Source organism: Urtica dioica, chromosome 11, assembly GCF_054948205.1.
Source record: "Urtica dioica subsp. dioica isolate 48M chromosome 11, U.dioica_male_clone48M_v1_H2, whole genome shotgun sequence".
NCBI lineage: Eukaryota > Viridiplantae > Streptophyta > Magnoliopsida > Rosales > Urticaceae > Urtica > Urtica dioica.
This window is the reverse complement of record NC_142766.1, coordinates 14,671,436-14,694,575: the sequence shown is the minus strand read 5'-3', so window position 1 is coordinate 14,694,575 and position 23,140 is coordinate 14,671,436. Positions and strand designations below refer to the sequence as shown.

At 36.2% G+C, this 23,140-nt stretch overlaps 3 protein-coding genes across 4 annotated transcripts in view; 1 reads left to right on the top strand and 2 right to left on the bottom strand.

The window, feature by feature from the left end:
* Positions 1 to 6,755: 6,755 nt before the first annotated feature.
* LOC149381516 (uncharacterized) lies at positions 6,756 to 11,856 on the bottom strand. Of its 2 annotated transcripts, XM_089629925.1 has the most exons (10): positions 10,567 to 11,856; positions 10,144 to 10,186; positions 9,960 to 10,032; positions 9,733 to 9,778; positions 9,542 to 9,640; positions 9,324 to 9,392; positions 9,009 to 9,198; positions 8,638 to 8,768; positions 7,756 to 8,380; positions 6,756 to 7,674 (listed from the first exon to the last, which is right to left on the bottom strand). In XM_089629925.1, the coding sequence occupies exons 1-10, from the start codon at positions 10,840 to 10,842 to the stop codon at positions 7,166 to 7,168; spliced, it is 2,061 nt and encodes a 686-aa protein (XP_089486051.1). In that variant the 5' UTR covers positions 10,843 to 11,856; the 3' UTR covers positions 6,756 to 7,165. The 2 variants fall into 2 exon arrangements, with proteins under 2 accessions (XP_089486051.1, XP_089486050.1); XM_089629924.1 differs by having other exon boundaries at positions 6,756 to 8,380.
* Positions 11,857 to 12,150: 294 nt separating this feature from the next.
* Positions 12,151 to 18,993, bottom strand: ABCB25 (ABC transporter of the mitochondrion 3). Its single transcript, XM_089630731.1, has 20 exons — positions 18,521 to 18,993; positions 18,214 to 18,423; positions 17,947 to 18,133; positions 17,681 to 17,742; positions 17,489 to 17,532; positions 17,164 to 17,266; positions 16,256 to 16,363; positions 15,839 to 15,922; positions 15,654 to 15,714; positions 15,365 to 15,510; positions 15,155 to 15,271; positions 14,776 to 14,861; positions 14,531 to 14,619; positions 14,366 to 14,421; positions 14,164 to 14,244; positions 13,976 to 14,041; positions 13,786 to 13,878; positions 13,541 to 13,605; positions 13,196 to 13,331; positions 12,151 to 12,608 (listed from the first exon to the last, which is right to left on the bottom strand). Exons 1-20 carry the CDS (start codon positions 18,761 to 18,763, stop codon positions 12,465 to 12,467), a joined length of 2,181 nt encoding a protein of 726 aa, XP_089486857.1. The 5' UTR covers positions 18,764 to 18,993; the 3' UTR covers positions 12,151 to 12,464.
* Positions 18,994 to 22,834: 3,841 nt separating this feature from the next.
* Positions 22,835 to 23,140, top strand: part of LOC149381514 (cytochrome P450 714C2-like) — a 7,233-nt gene continuing 6,927 nt past the window's right edge. Inside the window, exon 1 of the mRNA XM_089601373.1 lies at positions 22,835 to 23,114. Within this exon, the coding sequence (XP_089457499.1) occupies positions 22,835 to 23,114 (280 nt within the window). The remainder of the gene's footprint in view (positions 23,115 to 23,140) is intronic.

Below are 23,140 nucleotides of genomic sequence, written 5' to 3'. Positions count from 1 at the left end.
TGTTATGAATCCACCGTACTATCCATATACCTATTATACACAACCTCAATATTTACAATCACCTCAATATCCACCACAATCCTGTTATTCACACCTCAACATTATTATTCACAACCTCAACCATCATATCAAGATCTATATTAAGTGTACCAAGAGCAACTACAAAATTTAAAATACCAAGAAGGGCAAGAGAAGGAGGATGAGGAAGAGGATGAACACCAACCATCAAGAATAGCACTCTTTGTGAGGCAATGCGAAAACATGCATGTTTCCCATTGTTAAGAATAACTCTTGACATACTCTCGATATCGGTTTCGACTGTTTCATCCGAAGCCATATTTAGTAGCTAAGGTCGCATTATCATGGATAGAAGATGTAGTCTAAGCCCTGAAATGATGGATGCATTAACTGTTGGAAATAATTGGCTTCTTCATAATAGACGAGATCAAGAGATAGTCGTTAACTTCGATCTCGTGGATGATTTTGATTTGGATCTTTCAAGTGTAAACCTTAATGATTAGATTTGTATTTGTAACTTTGAATCATTAAGAATATAAATAAAGACACTCTTTCCTCTATCAGTCCTCAAAGAGATTTTAACGAGGCCATTTTAAATAACTTAGTCTTCATTTTCTCACTTTTACATTCTAGTCCTTTTTTTTTTTTAAAGTACATTTTAATCATTTGAAAAAGTGTTAATTTTAATTATTATTTATATATATGGAAATGGAAATTTGCACCACTGGAACATAAATTTCCCTTCCATATCGAACGGAATTCCAGTCAATACAGTCAAACACAGAATTTTGTGCCCCGTGGAAATAGAAATGCAATTTTCTTCCACATGCCCAGGTTTAGCTTTGAAATTCTGTTTAGACAATGTCAAAGTGTCACACATAATGTAAAGTCAATATATGCGACAACCTAAACTGAAATAATGGACGGATAAATAAATAGACAGTGCATAAACGAAATAACACAAGATGTAGTAATCCAGTTCGGTGTAACGTCACCTACTCTGCAGTGTGCCAAAGTGAAAATGAAATTCACTATATGAACAATAATCTCTGCTTCAGTGCCATTTACTTAATACTACCCGTGAACTTATCCTAATTGTATTTAAATCATTGAGCTACTAGAAGTTGATAAATATCAATTCAAACATAAAGTTTTCAAAAGTATTTTTGTTTTCCAGAGGAATAATTCCAAATACTATTAAAATTTAAAACTAATGTTCAGATTCCCGTTGCCCTCAAGTGTCTCCATTAGCGGTAGTAAATATAATTTGTACTTCTAAGCTATAAAATTAATATCTCTCAATTTGTCATCTACATCAATGTGGTCCATTTTCTTTGGCACACAAATTTACCATGTTCAAATTTTTTTTACCATGTGCTTGAAATGTGATTAAGCTGAACGGACTTGTATTTGTGTCATTTTTTTACTCTGTTTTTTTTTTTTCTAATTATTCTCTCTTGTTGTCTATAGAAAATTGCTTCAAACTTTATTTATTTTATAACAAAAAATTACGCAGCAGAAACCCTTTTTGATAAAGCTAAAACGTATTATATATTATCTTACTATTAACTTGTAGAGAGCTACGAATAGCTGGTGAGAAAGTGCTCAAAGTTCAACCAGAATCGAACTAGGAAATCTACATTATTCATTCATAAGGGGATCTAAATGTGATAATAATAAAATCCTATAGTACTACTAACTATATTCATATCGTGCATCAGAATCTTTAAGTCTCAATCTGAATCTCTGTCGGATATACATTAATAATTGTACTTCAACACTTCCAAAACAGGATTATTTAATAAATTAAATGTAATAATACTAATCACATGCATGCTATAGATGATCACACACAACTACAATAGTGATCAGCTAATGAGATGTTCAAGTTTTTTTTTTTTTTTTTTTTTGAGGCAACATGAGATGCAAGTTCGATGGGGTACACATGGAAGACATGAACATGTTACAACACTGACCAATTTGTCTAGGATATATATATATATATATATATATATATATATATATATCATTACTTCAGTTTTTTCTTATATGATGATCTGGCTATGCAATTCCTTTACCAGTATGGGTCCCATTACTTGGGTGGATGCCATAAGCCCCAAAAAAAAAATGTCAATTTATGTAACAAATTAAAACCGATATAATGTACCCCACATCCATGATGCTAAAAAGTATGTCGATTCTCTTTAGCTAATTTGCTTTCTGATATCATTACGTGGGACATCATGATTCATGAGAGACCTGATATTCCCTCTGAGATTTTTCAAATTTTCACTTATTTGTTGGAAATAAAAAGATTCCACAAGTCTCTACAGGCGTCAGGTTTCAAGGTTTTTACTGTTGCTTTAGCTAAAAAAAAATGGTGGCGCTGAGATTTTGTCCTGTGTTTAATTTCATGAAGAGGATTTGCTGTGCTAATTTGGAAATTTAGCTAGATCATGACTCGTGAGTTTATCCCAAAAAAATATAGTTATATTCAGTGGCAATTTCTTCATGTTTTAACTAATGTTGACAAGCCTATAAGAGCAGCTCCTCCAATAGAGTTGCTTTGAGGTGAAAGATAATTTGTTGAAAATAATAAAAATAAAGAGGATTTACTTTTATTGATCGGCTTATTTATGGATTTAAAATTGAGTGGTGTTCACTTGTTGAAATGGCCAAATTTAACCGTATTATTATTCCTTGAAGTGAGGAGTATAAGATTGTTATTTACTTGCCAAAATCTTAGCTGCTAAGATGCTCAAGTGTGTTGAATAATGTCACAATTTTATGAAGAGGTGTTGTGAAAAAATGAATATTGGAAGAGATATGTGGATTTTGTAATACATATATAGACAACTATTGACTAAGTGTTTGAGTCCCCAAGATGACTCAATTTATAGAGATGCTAGAATGTACACAAGCTCAATTTCACCACGCACGTGCCGCCACCGCTATTTGATTGGTGGTGACTTGGGTTGGTCCAACCAGAAGTCTAAATTTTTTGCTTCTTACATGCTTTTAACATTTATATTAAATGTTGGATTGTAAATTATTTGTAACTTCAAAAGCCGGTTTAAATTGATTGTGTTAATGGTTCACGATTTCAAACGTTTGCAACGGCCTGGCTTCAATGGACGTTGTTTAATGCGCGACGTCTTGTAACCGAACATTGATCATGAACACTTTTAATCATTTCGCTCTCCCTATAAAAAGGAGGTCTATTGCTCACATTTGAACACACCTGAAACAAATCTCCAAAAAGTTTCCTCTCCTTCCATAAATTTTGTTCTTAATTTTGTTGGTGTATAATTCACATATTGTGTTAGCTAGAGTTGAGCTGTTGGTGAATTAGTCTTCAAATACGTTGTTCTATTTTGGAAAACACTTGCTTGTCATTTTCAGCACTCGATGGGAGATCAATATTTATTTAATGAGATCGTCCAACGAGCATTGACGTCTTTCTCTACTTTTATTTTCTATCTGATATGATGAAGGCTTTGTGTTTGCAATTTTAAATCTTAATCGATCTTTATTTTTTTTTTTTGTTGATCAGTATTTTTTTTCATCGATGAACTTTTTTCGTTTCATTTTTCAAGAATTTGAAAATTATATATTATTCCTACAATTATTTATCAATCATTCTAACAATCTTAAAACAATATTTTTTTTCCTATCTGGATGGTTGATAAATAATACAAAATTACATATATATGCATATATATTTGATGCACAACTATGGGGCAATCAAGACGTGAAAAGATTAATACGACTAGTTGTGACGTAATTATGTGATGCAATCTATCCAGCTCGCTTTACAAAACGTATGGGAATTATTAATTATGAAATATAAAATTGATGATGCAAGCTCTAAGAAGCACATTGTGATTTGTTTTCTCGAGTTTTAAATAGTTGATTCAAAGACTATGATAAGTAGAATGCGACTGATTATCCACGAGATTTATGCCAAACTACCGGCTATTAGTGAGTCATTCGAAATTTGATATTAAAATGATTCAAATAAAAAACCCAAATCCAAATTTTGTTGGAGGTTTTCCACGAGTTTTATGATATGTTTCTTTTATTTTCATTGTTTTGGCCATCAATTTTATTTTTCTTCTGAATTTTCGCTTATGAATGCAAACTGTCACTGTCACCTATTAAGTAGACATTTGTAATTACCGTATTTTAATCTTCATAACTAGAGTAATGATATTTATCGCGGGTCCGACTTTTAACGATCCACTGAGTGTGTGACAAGTGAAATCATTTTAAACAGTTTTTGCTATTTATCACTTTTGGTGGGGGAAGTCGTCAGTCGTCACTCGTGACAAAAATCATTTCCCTTATAACTAACACTAGATAGAGATTAATTAATTCTCATATATCTTGCTCTTTCTCCATTTAAAAATTCAAATATTCAATCGCAAGGTTAAATACAAAAGAAAGAAAAATCTGAGCAAAAAAAAGAGAGGAAAAAGCAGAAGAATTCTCAGGTGCTGTTTGTGGGGGAAATGATAGAAGAATTCCAGATATTGACAGTGACAACTCAAGTGAAAACAGGCTGAAATACATTGTAGCCAATCTTATATGTGGTCCTCGCTGTAATCCGGATCATATCATCTATCTAGGTAACTGAAATGCTATAAAGAAAGTTCATTCCCGGTACAAATCAATTCTAACCCCTTACGTTGGACAAAGATAAACCAGCAACAAAGTTTTTTTTTTTATATTTTTTTATTTATTTTAAAGCAGGGTGGTAATTCACTACTTGTTCCCACTGTTTGTTAACTTCGGTTAAGATTATTCTATGGACAATAATATATGTAACCAATTTAAAAATAAATAAAAAAAGAATATTAATATAGTACTAATACCAACACCAACGAATATTTTATAATTATATAAAATATCGATATCAACGTAAAGATATGAAATCAACGTAGATGCAAAAATACTGAATGATATTCTACAAAATAATTAATTTAATAAAATTATAACAGCATAGTTTTGTTCTTCAAAAATATATACATCTGTTAATGATCACCAATCTATAAATTCAATCGAAACAGCAGAGTTTTGTCTCTATTATTCACAATCTAACATTCTATCCTTTTAAAATCTAATTTCATCACCAATTTCAATATGAACAATTTAGAAAACAATCAATGTTAATTTAAAGATCAACAATTTCGTAATTTAAATTTAAATTTTATCAGCAAAAAATAGGTTGCTAGAAATTGGCATACTATTGGAATTAAAAACAATAGATAAAAACAGAAATTAATATATAATCATATATCTATAAGAGTATCCACAAATAAACAAGTTTTTATTACAATTAGCCAATTATTTACATCTTTTTAGATATCTAGCTCAAATTTCATTTTAATAAGGAAATAACTTATCAAATTGAAGTTAATTAAATTAATTAAACAGTTAATTTAATTATCTTCGACCTTATGATCTTAAAAAAAATGTGGGTTATTGAGCTTGTGACCTAATTGCCTCGTAACTAAACACTAAATCAAATTAAAAAATAAAAACAAGTAAAAATGCCGAGAATTATTGATATACCACCAATATACTACTAGTTTCTCGTTGTTTTTCTTTTATTCAAAATTTCAAATACACAGAACTTTGGTTTGTAGTCAATGAAATTATAGATCTACTGCTTTGTGACGTCATTGACAATGTTACTGACAGTATATGGACAAGATACTAGTTAGATACACAATGGTAAAAGCAGGGAAATATAAGACACAAAATTTGTAACCTAATTCACCCACTGCATTTTTTTATGCTAATTACTCATCAAAATTTGGGAAATTAATATCATTTGCTTGTCACTTAGCAAAAATCAATTAAAATTTAAATATTGACATACTTAATACTAAATTGGCCACAAACTGCAACTAATTCGTGATCAACGTGTCACGAAATCAACTTAATTCGCGATCGATTTGGTACTAAATGTGTTAATATTTGAATTTTGGTTGATTTTTGATAATATCAAGCAATTGATATTATTGTTGTCAATTTTCCAACTTTTTCCCTATATTTATTAAGAGCATCAGGCAAGATCCCGGGACAATTCCCTTTCATCGAAAAATTCCCTTCTCCATAGATAGAATCCCTTTTATTTGTATGTTAAGCTAATTCAATAGCATTTTTCATATTTCGGAAATCAATTTGGCAATGCATGATTGAAGCATTATGTGCACATAAAGATTAAAGCGTGAGACAACTCTGTTTGCAATAATGCGTTGAGAAGAACGTCATTTGATTACATTAAAGGGAAATTGTCTCAACTACTAACATTTGATAAATTTTATCCAATTTTCCATCAAAAGTTTAATTTGATAAAAAATACTATTAAACCATTTGTACAAATACAGTTTTACCTTCAACAATTGATATCAACAATAGATGTCGATTGTTGACATCTATGTCAACAAATAGAGAACCAAAAACTCACAGATGTCAACAACATCAATAGATATCAATTACTGAAGTTTATGTCAACAATATATGTCAATTGTTGACATCATGTTGAAGGTAAAATTGCATTTGTGCAATTAATTTACTAATATTTTTGGTCAAATTAAGTTTTTTGTGAGAAATTGAAAAAAACTTATCAAATAATGATAGTTGAGGCAAATTTATGTAGATAAAATCTCAAAACTCTGTTGGCTTAGAGTTAGATTTGGAACTATTGAATCACCTAAAGCTCCAAAAGTACATGGCGAAACAAAATTTCCATCTCTACATTTTGCATCACGAAATTATTATTTTAGACTGCATAAAACACAAGGAAGTTTCATATGCCTACACGGCGACCAGGGGAAAAAAAAACTTTATTTTATGAAGAAAAAGAAAGAAAAAAGATACAATACTACGCACCGCATAAAAATATCAAAACAGAAATATCAAGTTCAAGTCGTCAAAAAAAATCAGATAATAAATATACTGTTCTGGAATCAGCCATACTACTCTCAGGCAAAAGAAAAAAAAAAAAAAAAATAGCAACAGAAACATCAAAATACCAAGTTTCATCATGAATGGAAAGGTCTACGAGAGTGATGCCATATTTGCCCTAAATTTCATTTCAAAAGGATCTGAACAGACCAATACTGTGTTTATAGACTAGTCACAGCTGGAGAGACAGATTAGGGCCATGATCAATGTCCTTCATGATTGGCCCCACTTTTTGGTTGACACTAAGCGTGCCGCGAGGATGATCACTCTTCTTCATAGGCTTCGCAGGCGCATAACCAAGCTCGTCATACGATGGCAACGGAGTGTACTCGTGAGTCAGCAACATGTCTAGAGTGGCAAACGTTTCCCTGCTGGGAAAGCCATCCGAGGAGGATTGACCAAACTGTGTAGGGTCGAAAGCGTAATTGTTGTTTGAGTTGGTCAGAGATGTCCAATGATCAGGGCTGACCAGTCCCTGAAAAGAAGAAGGACGACCGTAGCTCTGAACCCTATTGGGTGTCGTCTCTGAAGGACCACCAAACAAGTCGAGCGAGTTTATGAAGTTATTGCCTCTGTTGACGAAGCCTCTGAGCCTCGACTTCCAATTAGCGGACAATTCGGGATAGTCGGGTTCTGGACCTTGTTTCTCAGTTTGGTCGTCAGGTTCGGCCAGCATGTCCACTGTCATGAAGTTCCTTTCATTAGGATTGTTTCTGTCCATGACTGGGATGACCTTGAGATGTGAAGCTAACCAGAACTCACCGTTTTGCGGCTGTAGCTCTTTTTGTGGGGGAAAGTTTTGTGCGGGGTGAGTATTTGGTTGAAGATAAGTAGATGTGTAGTCACTTGGGTATGCTCTATTTTCTCTGGAGGAACCATCGAATATGCTAAAGTTTGGGGTGTTATGATCGATGTTCTGGTCCAACATTGGCATTTTCCCCAACATTTTGTCGTGCATGGATCGACTAATTGGGGAGTTATGAGCAACGTTGTTGTCGAACATCGGCCTATTTCCGAGCGCATGGTTACTCCTAGTCTGACTAATGGGCTCTTTCGGGGGAGGCATGAGATCTCGGGCTGTGTTTCTATCGAAGGAAGATGAAGCCTTGACATTGAGGTTGAGGAACGTATTTCTTCCGAGAAGGCTGTTAGAGCTTCCGGATAGGTTTTGGAGTGAACTGATTGGGGATTGAGCATTCGGAGAGGCAGTTCTTTGCGCTAAAGATAGTGTGGGAGAAGATCTCTGTGTATTCTGTGCTGGGGGTTGAGCTTGAGATATGCACTTGAACACTTTCTTCGCTGCTTCTTTGGTAGGTATAGGACCCAAACCTCTAGCAAACCATATCAGGCTTCGTCTGTATCTAGATTCCACATTTTCGTCATCGAGCTACAAATACAAGAATAAACGTCAATCAATCTATTTTAGATGTCAGCTCAAGTTACTCCAACTACATTGGTTATCTTTTTTATTTTTTTAATGCCGAACTACTCTTTTACACCTAATAAAATTATAAGCATCCATAAAAAGATGTTGTATGACGTCTAAATTCATAATTAGCTTTTGATCCTAAATAAGTAAATCTATAAGAAGAAAAAAATGAATCGTGGTGATGCTGTTTGATGCACAATTAACTTTTAACTTACTTCCAGTGTTTTATCAGCATTGTAGATGGTTGAGACTAGGTTTTCAGTCTCACTGAGAAATGAAGTCCAGGGCCTACAGAATTGAGGATCGTCTCTTTTTGTCAAAGTTGATTCGTCATCTTTTTTCGGTCCTGTAAAGGGAAGAGAATATAAAAAGCCGATTAGCTGCATTTTTCATTCCGCTAGTCTATCACAATATAGATAGCAGTGAAAGAAAACATGGAGGATTTTATCTATTAATCACTATGTGGTCGTTATCATGATCCGTCACTTGTGAGATACCTGTTAGTACACAATGTATTGACAGTACAAACGCATTTTTAAGTTCTTTCAATTATCTTAATTGGTCATCAAAAGGACAAGGGAATTACCGAGCGGGGAAGCGCCAATTCTGAGACCATTATGCCTAGGAGTCCTCGAGGGTGTACCCTTCATTTCACTTTTTCTAGATAATTTTCTTCCGCTGCGTCCTCTCGTGAACGAGAATTCTGACACGAAATTGGATGGGTTGTTTCTCAGAGAAGAGAAAACTGTCTGTGCTAGCATTTGCATAGCACGAGCCTGGAAAATATCAACGTATGTCACTCAGTGATCTATTTGCAAATGTATATGAGCTGTAACATTCAGTTCTGTGTAACAATTCTCATTTGGCAAGCTGTTAGAAAGAATGAAAGTAAAATGCGTACCTCCTTGTAGTAAACAGTAGTTGATGAATTGAAAAGCATTGCATTGCTGCAAATTAGAAACACATCGGTCTGTTGATTCCATAAAAAGAGCAATCAGTTTCTTTCACAAAACTTCAAACAAGAACTAAACTAACTTGCATAAGATGTACTTAAAAAATAAAGGAAAATAAAAAAAAGAAAAGAAAGACTTTCAAGGATTATAGCTTGTGCGAGCAGACCTCAAATTGATCCAAGCTTGTATACTTCCCCTCCTGAAGTTTAGTTTTCATTGTACCAAAATCCATCGGCTCCTTGACAATGGAATCATAGTTCTCCACCTTCATATCAAAGAATGCGTAATCGTATTAACAAAGAAACTAGATTACATAGATATATTCAGTATTAAGAAGACAAAGTAGCTATAACTAACCTCTTTGGGGTCAACAGGGTGAGCAAATATGCTGTATGTGTCCCTTCTGCATTACATATAGTATTGAGAAGATAAAAAATTAAGGCACATCCTTTCCCAAATATTTACGAAATCTTCAGCAGTAGTTTGGATTAAACCTTTCTTGACCCTCTTCATAACACGGGAAAAAAAAAAAGAAAAAAAAACCCTATATATATATATATATTAAAAAAAAAGAACTAAGTTACCTCTGCAGTACAGTAAGTGTGAAATCAAGAATGCGTCGTTCTGGTATGACGGAAGGTCCATTGATGTGTTGGTCTAAGCAACAAAAACAATAGCCGAAGTCATTTAATAGAGAAAAAGAAATTCAAAATAATCCTTTGGACACTGAATACTAATTTGTGTCTGAATAATTTGTATCAAGATCACCAGTTCTAATTGACTGACTCCGATCGTTTGAGTTTTCTCCATCCTGCAGCCAATGAAAAATGGGGAAAAAAGGGAGATATTAACGACACAAACAGAATCTTCAATCAATACAAAAGTAGTAGTTATTTTTTCCCCTTAAAGCCTCTTTTGATGAACAAAGTCTATATTTTTCAATTGAAAATTCCACAGCATTCATGTTCTATGACATGGAAATGACTTCTAAGTGACTGTATTAAATTGAGAGTTCACACTGCACTAGATTATTAAATAAACTATTGCAACCAACCCCCTAATTTACTAAAGCCAAACACGATTCGTATCGCCATACAGATACAGCATTAAACAGCAAGGAAAACAGATTCGCTTCGGCTTTCAAAATCCAATCCATTCACATTACACAGACATACACATTAAAGAGGGTACCTGTTGATATAGATTTTCGTTAAGAAAAGGGAACTCGATATCTTCGAGTTTTTTCTGTTTTCGGCCGCGCTTCAAAGTCGATGGCTGTGTAGTTGAACCGTGACGCTTCACTTGCGGACTCTGAAACGGTTCGGCATTATTGCCTTCGCTGGATTTTCCTTTCCTGCTTGCTGCGCGTAACTTACGTTTCTCATTTTCCTTCTCCTCGAGAGCCAGTATCCGGGCGCTCTTCCTTCTGTGTCCTCCGAATTCGGCGATGCTTTTTTTGTTGTACATTTTTCCCTCACCCCCTCACAGAGCAGTGAACGTATTTATGAACTTTTACAACGAAGGAACACTGCATACAGACATTACTAAACAAAAGGAAATATATCTTTTTTCCTTAAATGAGAAAGGAAATAATGACAGAAACGATGTAGTGGTTTTCCGTTCTTGGTTAATGAGAAATAAAATGGTAACTTATACTTCGCATGCAATTCACTTGTAACCCCCAGCCATTTTTCTTAAAATAAAAATATTCTTTTGTGCTCGTTTTGGACTTTATCGGATACGCAGTATTAATAGCCTTTCTTATAATCTAGATGGTCTTGATTTGAAATTCTGACCCTCTTAAAAGATTAACACAAAGGGACTATCAACTATGTAACCATTTGAAAGAGAAGAAAACGACAACATAAATTGCTATCCTTCTTGTCATTTTGTTTCTTCAGTATATTACTGGACATAAATCCACCCCTTACCTTTGTTTTCTGAGATTGATGTCTTCTATGTTTACCGAATTCTTAATATATGACTAATCCGAATACAAAAGAAAGAAAATGAAGAATTTGAAAACTGAAGAGAAAACTACTCGAAAATGAAGATCCTATAATATTTTTTCATTTCTGCAATTTACTTGATCTTTTGTTTCATTTCAATTCTAGAATTAAGTATCAATCCACTACACTTGCATAATTAAAGTAACAAGGTGAAATGGAAACAGTGTGAGTACCATTTTCTACAAAATAAAGATAATTTAAGTGCATCTACAATTTTCCAGATTCTCATAGAGGAAGAATCTATCTAGCAAACAGGGGAAAAATCTGTGTTGGTTTTAATGTGCAAGGAAAAATATACAAAATTGAGCAGGAAAACTTACCCGATAATCGCTCTTTGATTCACAAAGCAAAGGATATTGTCTGTGTTTGAAAAGGGAAAAATCAACCCTTCATTTTTCCGTCTTAAGGAGAAAATCGTCTAACATTTGTATTCACATTCTCAATAATCAACTCAAACAACCTGTTCAGCCTTCAAATCTGAAAGTTAAGACTGGAAGAGTGAGCATTACATGCAACAATTGACTTGACAATTGTATAAAGCTCGATTTCTCCGACGAAAAAGTGTTAGTAACGTCCGACTTGGCTCAACCTGAAATTTTAATGCCACGTGGCACAAAATACTTCTCATCTATTACTGTCGTAATCGATACAGCCAAAATGTCAAGTGAACTCAAACTAATTCACTACTTTTAAGAAGTAAATTATTAAGTGCTAAAGCTATAAAATCATCCTTGAATAAGCTTTGAAAATTTGAGCATACAATAAATTAAATCCAAAATTGTTATCCATTTACATAGAGATAAAATTACAGTGCTTATTATTTATCCTCCATGTAGCTAGATAGTTGAAATACCAACAGATGGGTCTAAAAGGGAAACCCAAAGGAATTCTCAACCGATTTGGAACAAAAGAACAATTTTTTCCTTGACCTAAATGAACTACCACCTATGAGCTCAAGTATGTCCACAAACTGCTTCCAGAGTGGTGCAATAGGTCTGTCGGGTACGGAAGAACAAAACTCTTGACTCCCAATGTCGATTGTCCAGTTAATGGATGAAGATACTAGAGCGGGAATAATAATCATGCCTTTAGTTTTATAGCAGAATCGAGCATATCCACCGAGTTATTTTGCTGTCCCCAGAGTTGTGCATATCTTCCAGCATTAGACAACAGAACTTCGTGCGGTCCCTGTTCAACCACCTTTCCATTCTCCAGAACTATTATCTAAAGCATATAATGCACAACGAATCAGAATTTTGTGTCTAAAATTTAAGTCATAACCTGGTGCAAGACAAAATCATGATCAGGACAAATGAGAGAAACCATGCATATACGTTAGTGATACCACATACATATAACGTTGACATTATATATACTAGGTAAGATGAAAATATAAAAAATGTAAACACTCTCGACAAGAGGAATAGCTCAGTGGTAACCATATCCACTCCCCCCCAAAATGAGGACATGGGTTTTTACATTACGTAACATTTCTTTAAAAATAAAAATGATTTATAATAATAATCAATGGGACTCCAGGGTGCAGCACACAGAAAATTAGAGACAAAATTGAAAGCAGAAATTAAAATATGTCAACGCCATTTAAAGTGGTACTTCAAACTAATTTGTAGAATAACAGAGAGAAACAAAAATAATAGTTCAACTGTAATCCCAACGGAGATTTTATGAATTATAGCATGAAGCAGAGATACCAAGAAAGCAAAAACAAAAAACATAACAAAAGAGAAGGAAAAAAAGAGAGTTCAAAACAAGGTGCTTTGGAATTCTGATTCATAATATCAATTGCATACCTCATCACACTGCATTGCAGTGGTCAATCTGTGAGCAATGAAGATTGAAGTTCTATTGCTTGCCAAGGACTTCAGTGCACTTAATATCTCTGCTTCTGTTGTGCTGTCTAGCGCGCTTGTAGCTTCATCACACAGCCTAAAAATACCAAATGATACAAAAATCTGAGTAAGTTTGCATGGAATATAATTTGAAAACTATATGATCATAGTATCTCAATTCTTTTTAGCAGAAACCCACCCCTAAAATAATAGATTTATAAAGTAAAGTGTGAATACAAATTTCACCGGTAGATCGACAAACAAAATATATATTTCTTAAGCATAAGGAGAAGATCAGAAGATTACAGGATGGGAGGCGCTTTCAAAAATGCACGAGCTAGAGCCACCCGCTGCTTTTCGCCACCACTTAACTGCAGAATATCACAATTCTCTCAGAACTCAGGCCCACAAAAGCCATCAACAACTACTCACATTAAACTTGTCTATATTAAATGTTGCAATCCAACCCAGCCTCGAACTGAACTGAAGTGCCATAAAAAAAACCCGGCTACTAAGGTGCCTTGTATTACAATCAATATCAATTGTCTCACCTTAAGCCCCCGTTCTCCAACAACTGTAGAATACTGTTCTGGAAATTTCATGATTGTATCATGTATAGCTGCGCGCCGAGCAGCATCATACACCTATTAGTATCTCAGAAAAAGGACATAAAACATATTAAATTACAACTAGCACACATAAAGCAATTAAAACTATAAATAACGAAAATTGATAATATACCTCCTCCTTTGTAGCTGAGAGACGACCATAATGAATGTTATGGTATATAGAGTCGTTGAAAAGTACCTATCCATGAAGCATAAATAACTTGATAAGGTTGCAGTAGCAACTTCAAACAAAGGCCATCGCAGTCATTTGAACAATGATGAAATATGAAAAAGAACTAGGAGTTACTTGGTTGACCGTACCGTATCTTGTGGAACAACACCAATATACTTTCGGAGACTCTCTAGTGTAACATCCCTAATGTCCAGACCATCTACTCTTATCTGTCCAAAAAGAATTAATAAAAATATTATGACTGAAAGCCCACTTAAAACCAACACAAATACCAAAACATTAAAAAAAAAAAAAAAAAAAATGTTATGCAGTAACAGAATCAATGCTTACACTTCCGTTGTTGGTGTCAAAAAACCTGAAGATAAGTCTTAAAATAGTTGACTTTCCTGCACAAAACCGATTTACTTCATCAGGTGCATAAAACAGAGATTTAATTTGTGATTAAAAAAAAAGATAGCAGATATGATTTAGAAGTCTGGACACAAGGCGTCTTACCACTTCCGCTTGTTCCAACGATAGCCACACTCTTTCCCGCTGGCACAACAAAAGATACCCCATCAAGAATTTTTCTCTCCGTTAAGTAACTATTCAAGGGGGAAAAGGATGAGACACATAAGAAAGTAGGGATCAAATTTCAAATAGCATGATAATAACACGGCATAGGTTACCATGAAGATGCTTGTACATGATATTTGCTTATAATAAAAAAGATCATATATGCAAAGACAATCAGAAGGCACCTGAAGTGGACATTTTCGAAATGAATGCTACCCCCACTTAATTCCAGAGGCTTCGCGTCTACCTTGTCACTAACTTCAGCTCTTTCCTGAAGTAAAAGTTAGTTATAGATATACTAGAAGTACATATGCAATAATGCTATGAAGACAACAAATATATCAGAAGACCAAGAACTGAAATTTTGTCAATATTTTAATAAGATATCAACATATTTGTGAAGGGCTTAATGAAGACATACAAGCTCTTTCCAAATTACTAAGAGAACATTATCATATTGCCACCAACATGGAAGGTTTACTTTATCGTAACAAAACTAAACTAATACGACATAGAGTGTGACTGAGCAAACACGAAAAACTAACAAACTACTCACGATATTACCTCCAATAATTGAAACATGGATTTCATGTCAACAAGACTTTGCACAGTCTCACGATAAACACTGCCAAGAAAGTTCAGTGGAAGAGAGAGTTGGAAGAGAAGCCCATTGACCATGACCTATATTTTCATCAGCCTTGGTTACCAATCTCTAAAACTTCAAATTTCATATCTAGGGTCTAGAGGAGAGGAAAGAAAAAGAAAAGAACTAACCAAATCACCGACTGTCATACTGCCATTTATGATTCCTTGTGAGCACAACACCATAGCTGTTGACAGAGCTGCGCTAAATATAATATTTTGCCCAAAGTTCAACAACGCGAGACTGCGCTGGGTTTTCAAAGCAGCATCCTCATATTCTGGAGGAAACAGATCACCAGCCTCAGCAACAACTCTTACAATATAAGTAGGTCAAATTTCAGTTTTCATCAAGATTTCGAATTGATAATCAAGTTATTTTAGGATTTACAGAAGTGTGCGAGACAAGAAAGCACAAACTTACTCTTCAAGTACTCATCGTACTTATCCGCTTCATATCCTTCGTTGTTGAAATATTTCACCGTCTAGTACAAGGGGAAATATAATATCAGAGAGAATACTCAAGGAGAAAATCAAAACAAAGATGACATGCATAGACTGGTACCTAAGAATAGAAGCAAAATACATCAATTTTATTATGGGCCTTACCTCATAATTAATAAGTGAATCGATTGCCCTTGTACTAGCATCATTATCAGCCTTATTCATAGCCTTCCTGAACTTGGTCCTCCACTGTAAAACCAAGGAAATGTGAGCAAATTCTATACAACCCCTAGGAAAACGGGATTTCCCTTCATTGAAAATCCCCAAATCCTTTTATTGAATTGAAAAAAAAGGGTATAATACAAGGTGACGATAAGATATCCCCTAAAAATCGAAAAAAAAAAAGAGTAAAAAATAGAACATAAACAAGTGAGATGAATAATGAGATCTATCAAAACAATTTTCATAAATAGAAGATTCTCGAAAATTAATACGGAAAATAATAAATAACTAACATCAATTTTTCTCATTAAGATCACATTACATCTATACATATATAATAACACTTGGGAGATAAACTACCTGTGTTACGGACAATGTAAAGAAGATGTACGTGACAACAGAGAGCGAAGTGATCCATGCAAACGGTGCTCCAAATTTGTAAGCAAGTATACCTGAAACCATGGATATCTGGAGATGCTCATGTTAAAAATCTGTAGAGCTTAAAAGCAAACCAGGAACCGAAATCCATGCTGAACAAGTTGCTTCCAAACTAGACAAATCATGCGAGCAATTTTCATTGCGAAGAGAATGTAAACTCTTTTTATTACCCTTGTTTATAGAGAAGAAAAAAAAAAGTTCCTTTATTAATAGACAGCTAACTGAAATATAGAGGAAGCGGGAGGCGCAGGGTAATTGTTAGGGTTTGAAATAAGGAAACTTGACAGCTTTGTCTGACATGAAATTTCTTGGTGCGCTACCGAATATGTTCATACCAGGTTGTTTTTTTAGGTAGAAGCCGTGTTACTATTAAGAGGTAGACTGTGATACCACGCAAGTGGAGAGAATAGAGAATAAAAAGATCTTACTCCTATTGTGGAGAAAATACTACCCAATAAAATGATATTCAGATACTACTTTTATTTAAGAAAAAAAATAAACAAACAAAATCAGCATAATATTAAGTATAATAAATCAGCACAATACTCTAAAAGCTTAACAAAAAAAAAACACATACTATCCTTCTGGAATCTTTAAAAAAACTATGGCTCTCGGTTTCGTGTAATGAACTTACTATTAACTCTGGCGTAGTACTAATCCGGGACTAGGTTAGTGCTATTTAATGAGACTGTCTAAGTTTAGCACTGCACTGTTTTGTACTTCGCTGTCTCGGAAACTGCCAAGCAGTCCTACTAATATATAGTATTGCTTCTTCACGCCACAAATGGCTAAATTAGAAAGAGGAAAAATAGGGTGATAGAGATCCATACCTCTAGGATGGTGGGGACAACATTGAACACCATAGCTGAGAGAATGAAATTGATCGCACGGCTACCACGGTCAATTATTCTATTTAGTGCACCTGTTTCTCGGCTGCATATTCAGTTCCATAAGATAAAAGGATTAGTTTCACTCTCTGTTATTTTGACGTTCACAACACACCTACCATACAATCTATGGGCTGGATTATAACATCTAAATGTGTCATACAAGAACTTTATACACGAGATTGGTTGCATGATTATAGGGTAAAACTAAGACATTATGTCAACCAATGCTTAGGAATACAAATGTGTCTCAAAGAGACAGCAGTACCTAAGATGGTATTGGAGGTCAAGGTCGTGTAAATGTGAAAAGACCTGTACACGATACAACAAAAGATTATATAAAATAGAAGAAAGTTAGATGATGCAGCTAAAGGTCCTCCATTTGGACCTTGGCAAAGTTTTGGGGATTCTGGGAAAGAAAGAAAAAATTAGAGGGGGGAATATTAATGAAATTTCGTACCTTTTTAGAGACAGATCGAATCGTCCTAAGCGCCACCTTAGAAAAAACAGCAGTTCGCAACTCTGCCAAACACAGTTCAACCACGTTTCAGATAACACACAATACACCAGAAATCATAACCAACCAAGGCATGAAAACGAGCAGAGAAATAAATACTTGCAATTAAACTCAACAGGTTAGGAATTCATTTGTTCAGATAACTACATAAACTTTACAATGCAAACGAAGTATCGAACAAAAAGCAATCAATTAGTTCAGTGTAGTACCATTGAAAGCAGCAGATCCAGTGCGAGCAATCCCGTATCCGATCAAAACCGAAGCCGGGGTTGCAAAAAGAGCTAACATCGTCGGATTGGCAGCCGAAAAGGAAGCCAAAGCAGCGACATTAGTGGACGAGGTTGTTAACCAATCTACGGCAAGTTTGAATAGAAATGGCACTTGAACATTCAGAACCTGAGAGCAAGCACGCAAAAAATATAATCAGACCACATATCTAAAAATCAAAACTTGAGCTAACAAATCGACCGACCTACCTTAGCGCCAACCAAAAATCCCAATGCCGCGATGACCCTCCATTTGAACTCGGGATTATCCTTCATCCACAAGTAACCGGCAAGAGTTCGGAGGATTTTAATGTCAGCGACTTGTTCGTCAGATAATCCCTTCGGAGCTTTGCTCTGTTTTCCCGTGCCATTGTCGCCCGAAGAAGTCGAGAACAAGGCACGCCCATCCACAGCCGAAACCTACGTACACCATTACAACACTAAAAAGTTCAGAAAGACTACCAAATTGGGAAACAAAGCAAGGAAAGCCAGAGAGTTCGTCACTAGATTGACTAACCGGTTTCGGAGAAGAGGAATCGAAGACGAAGGCGCTGATCCGAATGGGGCGAGTGATCCTCGTCGCCGTCGCGGCTTTGCGATTGAGCAAGCTAGGGTTTCCGTAGAATCCACTTCTCGAGCTTCCGCGGCGAACGACACACAGAGAATCGGAGATTCGATTCTGGTGGAAGATTCTTCGCCGCTGTTGGAAGAGAATCTCGCTAGCTCGCCACCATTTCGACGCCGACGTTGACCCGAGCATTTTTAGTCAATACAATACAAAGAGAATCTGAAAACGACTCTCTCTCTCTCTCTCTTTCTCTCTTATTTTATTAGTACTTTTTCGAGATACAGTTATGTTTATCTCTCGTGGCTATTTTACCAGTTTCCTCTGTTTTTTTGTCGAGTTTACAGAATTCTCAATTCTGCTCTTATCATTGGGAATTCCTATTCAGCTTTCTTTGTGGTTGTGTTTGACTTTTAATGAACCTGGACACTAAATTAAATTAGTTTGATCCAATAATTTATATATATATATATATATATAAACAATTTCCCTTGTCGTATTTCTCTTTCCCTCTTTAATAAGAGCCGCTTTCTCCTTTGTTTCAAGAAAGATATTTTTCTCCATTCTAAAAAAACAAATAACTAGGCTTCGTCGGCGATCTCGGGGTGGCATTGGGTATTGTGCTCTCAATTTCGATATCAGCAAGGCGTATGATCGGGTCGAGTGGACTTATCTACGGCGTGTTATGGAAGCTGCGGACTTCGGGCAACGGTGTATCGCTCGTGTCTTGGACTGTGTCACTACGCCTCGGTTCTCAATCATCATCAATGGAACCACGTCCAGAGAGTTCGCCGCCTCCCGGGGCCTCCGCCAAGGTGACCCATTATCCCCTTATTTATTCCTTTTATGCTCACAAGGGTTCTCGTCGCTCCTTCACTCACAGGTTCATACCGGGGACATACATGGGATCCAAATTTCAAGACGGAGCCCCTCAATCTCGCACCTGTTCTTTGCGGATGACAGCCTCGTGTTCTTTAGAGCCAAGGCCGCGGAAAGTCGGTCGATCCTCGATTGTATTGGCTCCTTCACCAAAGCTTCGGGGCAAGCCGTCAATTTCGACAAATCTACAATTACTTTCTCCCAAAATACGAGGCAATCGGACATCGAGGCGGTCGTGGAGACTTTGGGGATTCAGCATACTTCGAAGCTAGATCTTTACTTGGGCCTCCCTTTCTTCTCGATGCGTTCCAAGTTTACCCAATTCGGGTATCTCAGGACTCGAGCGATTCAAAGACTCCGGGGCTGGAAACACAGGCTTTTTTCGATGGGTGGGAAGGAGGTTCTCATCAAGTCAGTCGTTCAAGCTATCCCGACCTATGCTATGAGCACGTTCAAGATTCCGACCGGCCTCTGTAAGGATATTGAGATGGCTTGTAGCGATTTTTGGTGGGGCGAAGATGAGGAGAAGAAACGTTTTCATTGGAAAAGTTGGGCAAGTCTTTGTCGGCCAAAGAAGGATGGCGGGATGAGCTTCCGGAGCCTCCACGAGTTCAATCACGCACTTCTCGCCAAGCAAGTCTGGAGGTTGGCGAGAAACCCTCGCTCCTTTGCTGCAAGGGTGATGGCTGGAAAATACCACCCCGAGACCTCTATTCTCTCTGGCACGGCGAAGGCGGGCTGCTCCTATATATGGAGAAGCCTCATGTGGGGCAAAGCACTAATCGAGAAGGGCTCGAGATGGAGAGTGGGCACCGGCAACAACATTTCCATTTATACCGACAGATGGGTTCCCTCCCCGAGTAGCTTCAAGGTCCAATCTACGCCGACGCTCGATCCTTAGGCAAAAGTAAAAGAGCTCCTACTTCCCTCCGGTGAATGGAACAAGACTCTTATTCGGGACTTTTTCCTCCCCTTTGAGGCGGAACGTATCCTCTCCTTGGTAAGGCCGAGAAGCAGCTGCGAAGACTCTATCACTTGGCACTATGAGAAGACCGGCCGCTACACTGTTAAGAGCGGCTATTTTTTAGCCTTGGAGACCCAAGATACCCACAGTAAGGAAGGTTCGACTTCATATGGGAAAGAACCTTTTTGGAGCCGTGTTTGGGGCCTCAATCTCCCCCCGAAAATCAGAATTTTTCTTTGGCGCGCCCTGCAAAACATCATCCCGACGAATGGTAATTTAGCTCTCCGGCACATTCCCATCCCGGCGGCTTGCTCCTCGTGTGGTACACAGGAAGACTCCTCAGCCCACAGCTTGATTTTTTGCCCGCTCGTTGAGGCAGCCTGGGAGAACTCTCCCTTTGAGCAACTCCGACATCACCCTCGGAACCAGCGGAACCAACTTACCCACGGCAATCCAAGAGCCGAGCTTCGTTCTGCCTTCCGGAGATCCGTCTCGCTGCTGGAGGACTACACCATGTTCAGTAGTAAGCCGCCGACTCGCCACTCCCACCCGGACCCGTGTAGCTGGTCCCCGCCGACGATGACTCATTGGAAGCTGAACGTGGACACTGCTTACCCGACTGATGGCGAGTTTATGAGCCTCGGTGGCTGTATCCGAGACCATCAAGGGAACTTCATTGCTGGTTTTCGCAAGACAAGAGACAAATGCTCTTCTGTCTTGGGAGCGGAACTTACAGCCATCCAGGAAGGACTCATGTTTGCGAATAGATGGAGTCTTCTCCCCTGCGAGATTGAATCCGATTGCAAGACGGCGATCTCCCTCCTCCGAGGACACGATAGCCGGGACAATGAAGAAGATTTTATCCTTGAGGATATCCGGGCCTCCCCTAGTTTCAGGACCCAGCTGCTGCGGTTTGTGAAACGTGATGGCAATACTGTTGCTCATATTCTTGCTCATTGTAATCTCTTCAGTTTGATTCCTGATACTTGGTTTTGTCCTCCCAATTCTATTCGTAGTAGCTTGAAATCTGATTTGGTTTCAACTACAGTTTAATATATATCTTTGTTCTTTGCTAAAAAAAAAAAATAACGAGGCTTCCGGGGCTAGAGGAACCATATGGGTATCTTCCTCTCAATCCCATAAATATATATATATATATATATATACAAAATAGACAAAATGAAACTATGAATTTTTATTTTTATATATATATTTTTCGGTGAATGAAACATAGGTTATTTTGCTACACTGTCTTATATATATATATATATATATATATATATATATATATATATATATATATATATATATTTTATATTTTTATTTTAGTTTATGTTTGATAATTTTTAGAGATGTAACCAAATGGCTTATGTGACAATAATTAAGGTCTGATTTGCCCCTATTTATTAACAAATTCGTCACTTTTTCTCTCTTATTTTTTTTCAAATAATTTTTTTTGCATCAAAATTTCAAAAATTCGTATCTTTCTCATACGAACTCGAAATTGAGTGATTCCAAATTCTACGTATTCATGACGCCGAGATCTTCAAAAATAGATCCATTGTATTTGATGAAAAATCATGTTTAATACCATAGATGTAGAAAAATCACGTTACTACGTTAAATATGGAAATAACTTAAATTTATTAAAAAAAAAATGAAAACGTAAATATGATGCATTAAACCTAATTTTTTTATCAAACACAATGGGATTATTTTTTAAGATCTCGACGCCATGAATTTGTAGGATCTGAAATCACTCAATTTCGAGTTCGTATGAGAAAGATACGAATTTTTGAAGTTTTCATGCAAAAAAAATTATTTGAAAAAAAATAAGAGAGAGAAAGTGACGAATTTGTTAATAAATAAGGGCAAATCAGACCTTAATTATTGTCACATACGCCAGGCTATATCCCTAAAAATTGTCAAACTAAACTAGATCCAAAATCACATGTTTAAAGTGGCATAGTTAGTTACAAATCTCATATATATATCAAAAATATTTTGAGCGATTTATCTCTTCAATTTTTTAAAATATATATTTTCATAATGTTTAGCATAAATGACACATATTTATTTTTAAATATATTTTATATTGAAAATATCATTATTTTTTATTTTTTTATTTTTTAGATTAAACTCCTCAAAATAGTCATAATAAAATAACTCTTAATTTTCTATTTTATATGTAAAAGAATATTTTTTTTATAAAGAGAAGTTTAGATTTTTCTAATAAAATAACAAACAAGTATTTAGAATATCAGAAAGAAAAAAATACTGTTTGATATTTTCCAAAAAAAAAATTATAGAATATAAAATAAATAAAACCCGGAGGAAACAAACAAATAAATAAATAACAAAATCCATATTATTATCTTGTTTATACGTATACACACCATAGAAAGAAGGGAGATAGTAAGAGAATGGCAGGCACGACGTCAAGCCTGAAGCACCTGGCACCACTGTCATGGGGCAATGGGAGGCACGCAAAGGTGTGGGAGACGAGGAGGATGAGGGTGGCGGTGGGCCGGGGAGTGAAGTGCAGCAGCGGGAGGAGCATCGGGGACTTCATCGGCGGAGATTTGGTGAGACCCGACATCGGGCGGTGGCTGGCGGACGTGGAGGAGCACAAGGCCCTGGCCATATACCCGCCCCACGAGGGAGGCTACGAGGGCCGCTACTTGAACCGCCTCACCCTCCAAGGCTACTACTTCCTCGACCTCTCTGCC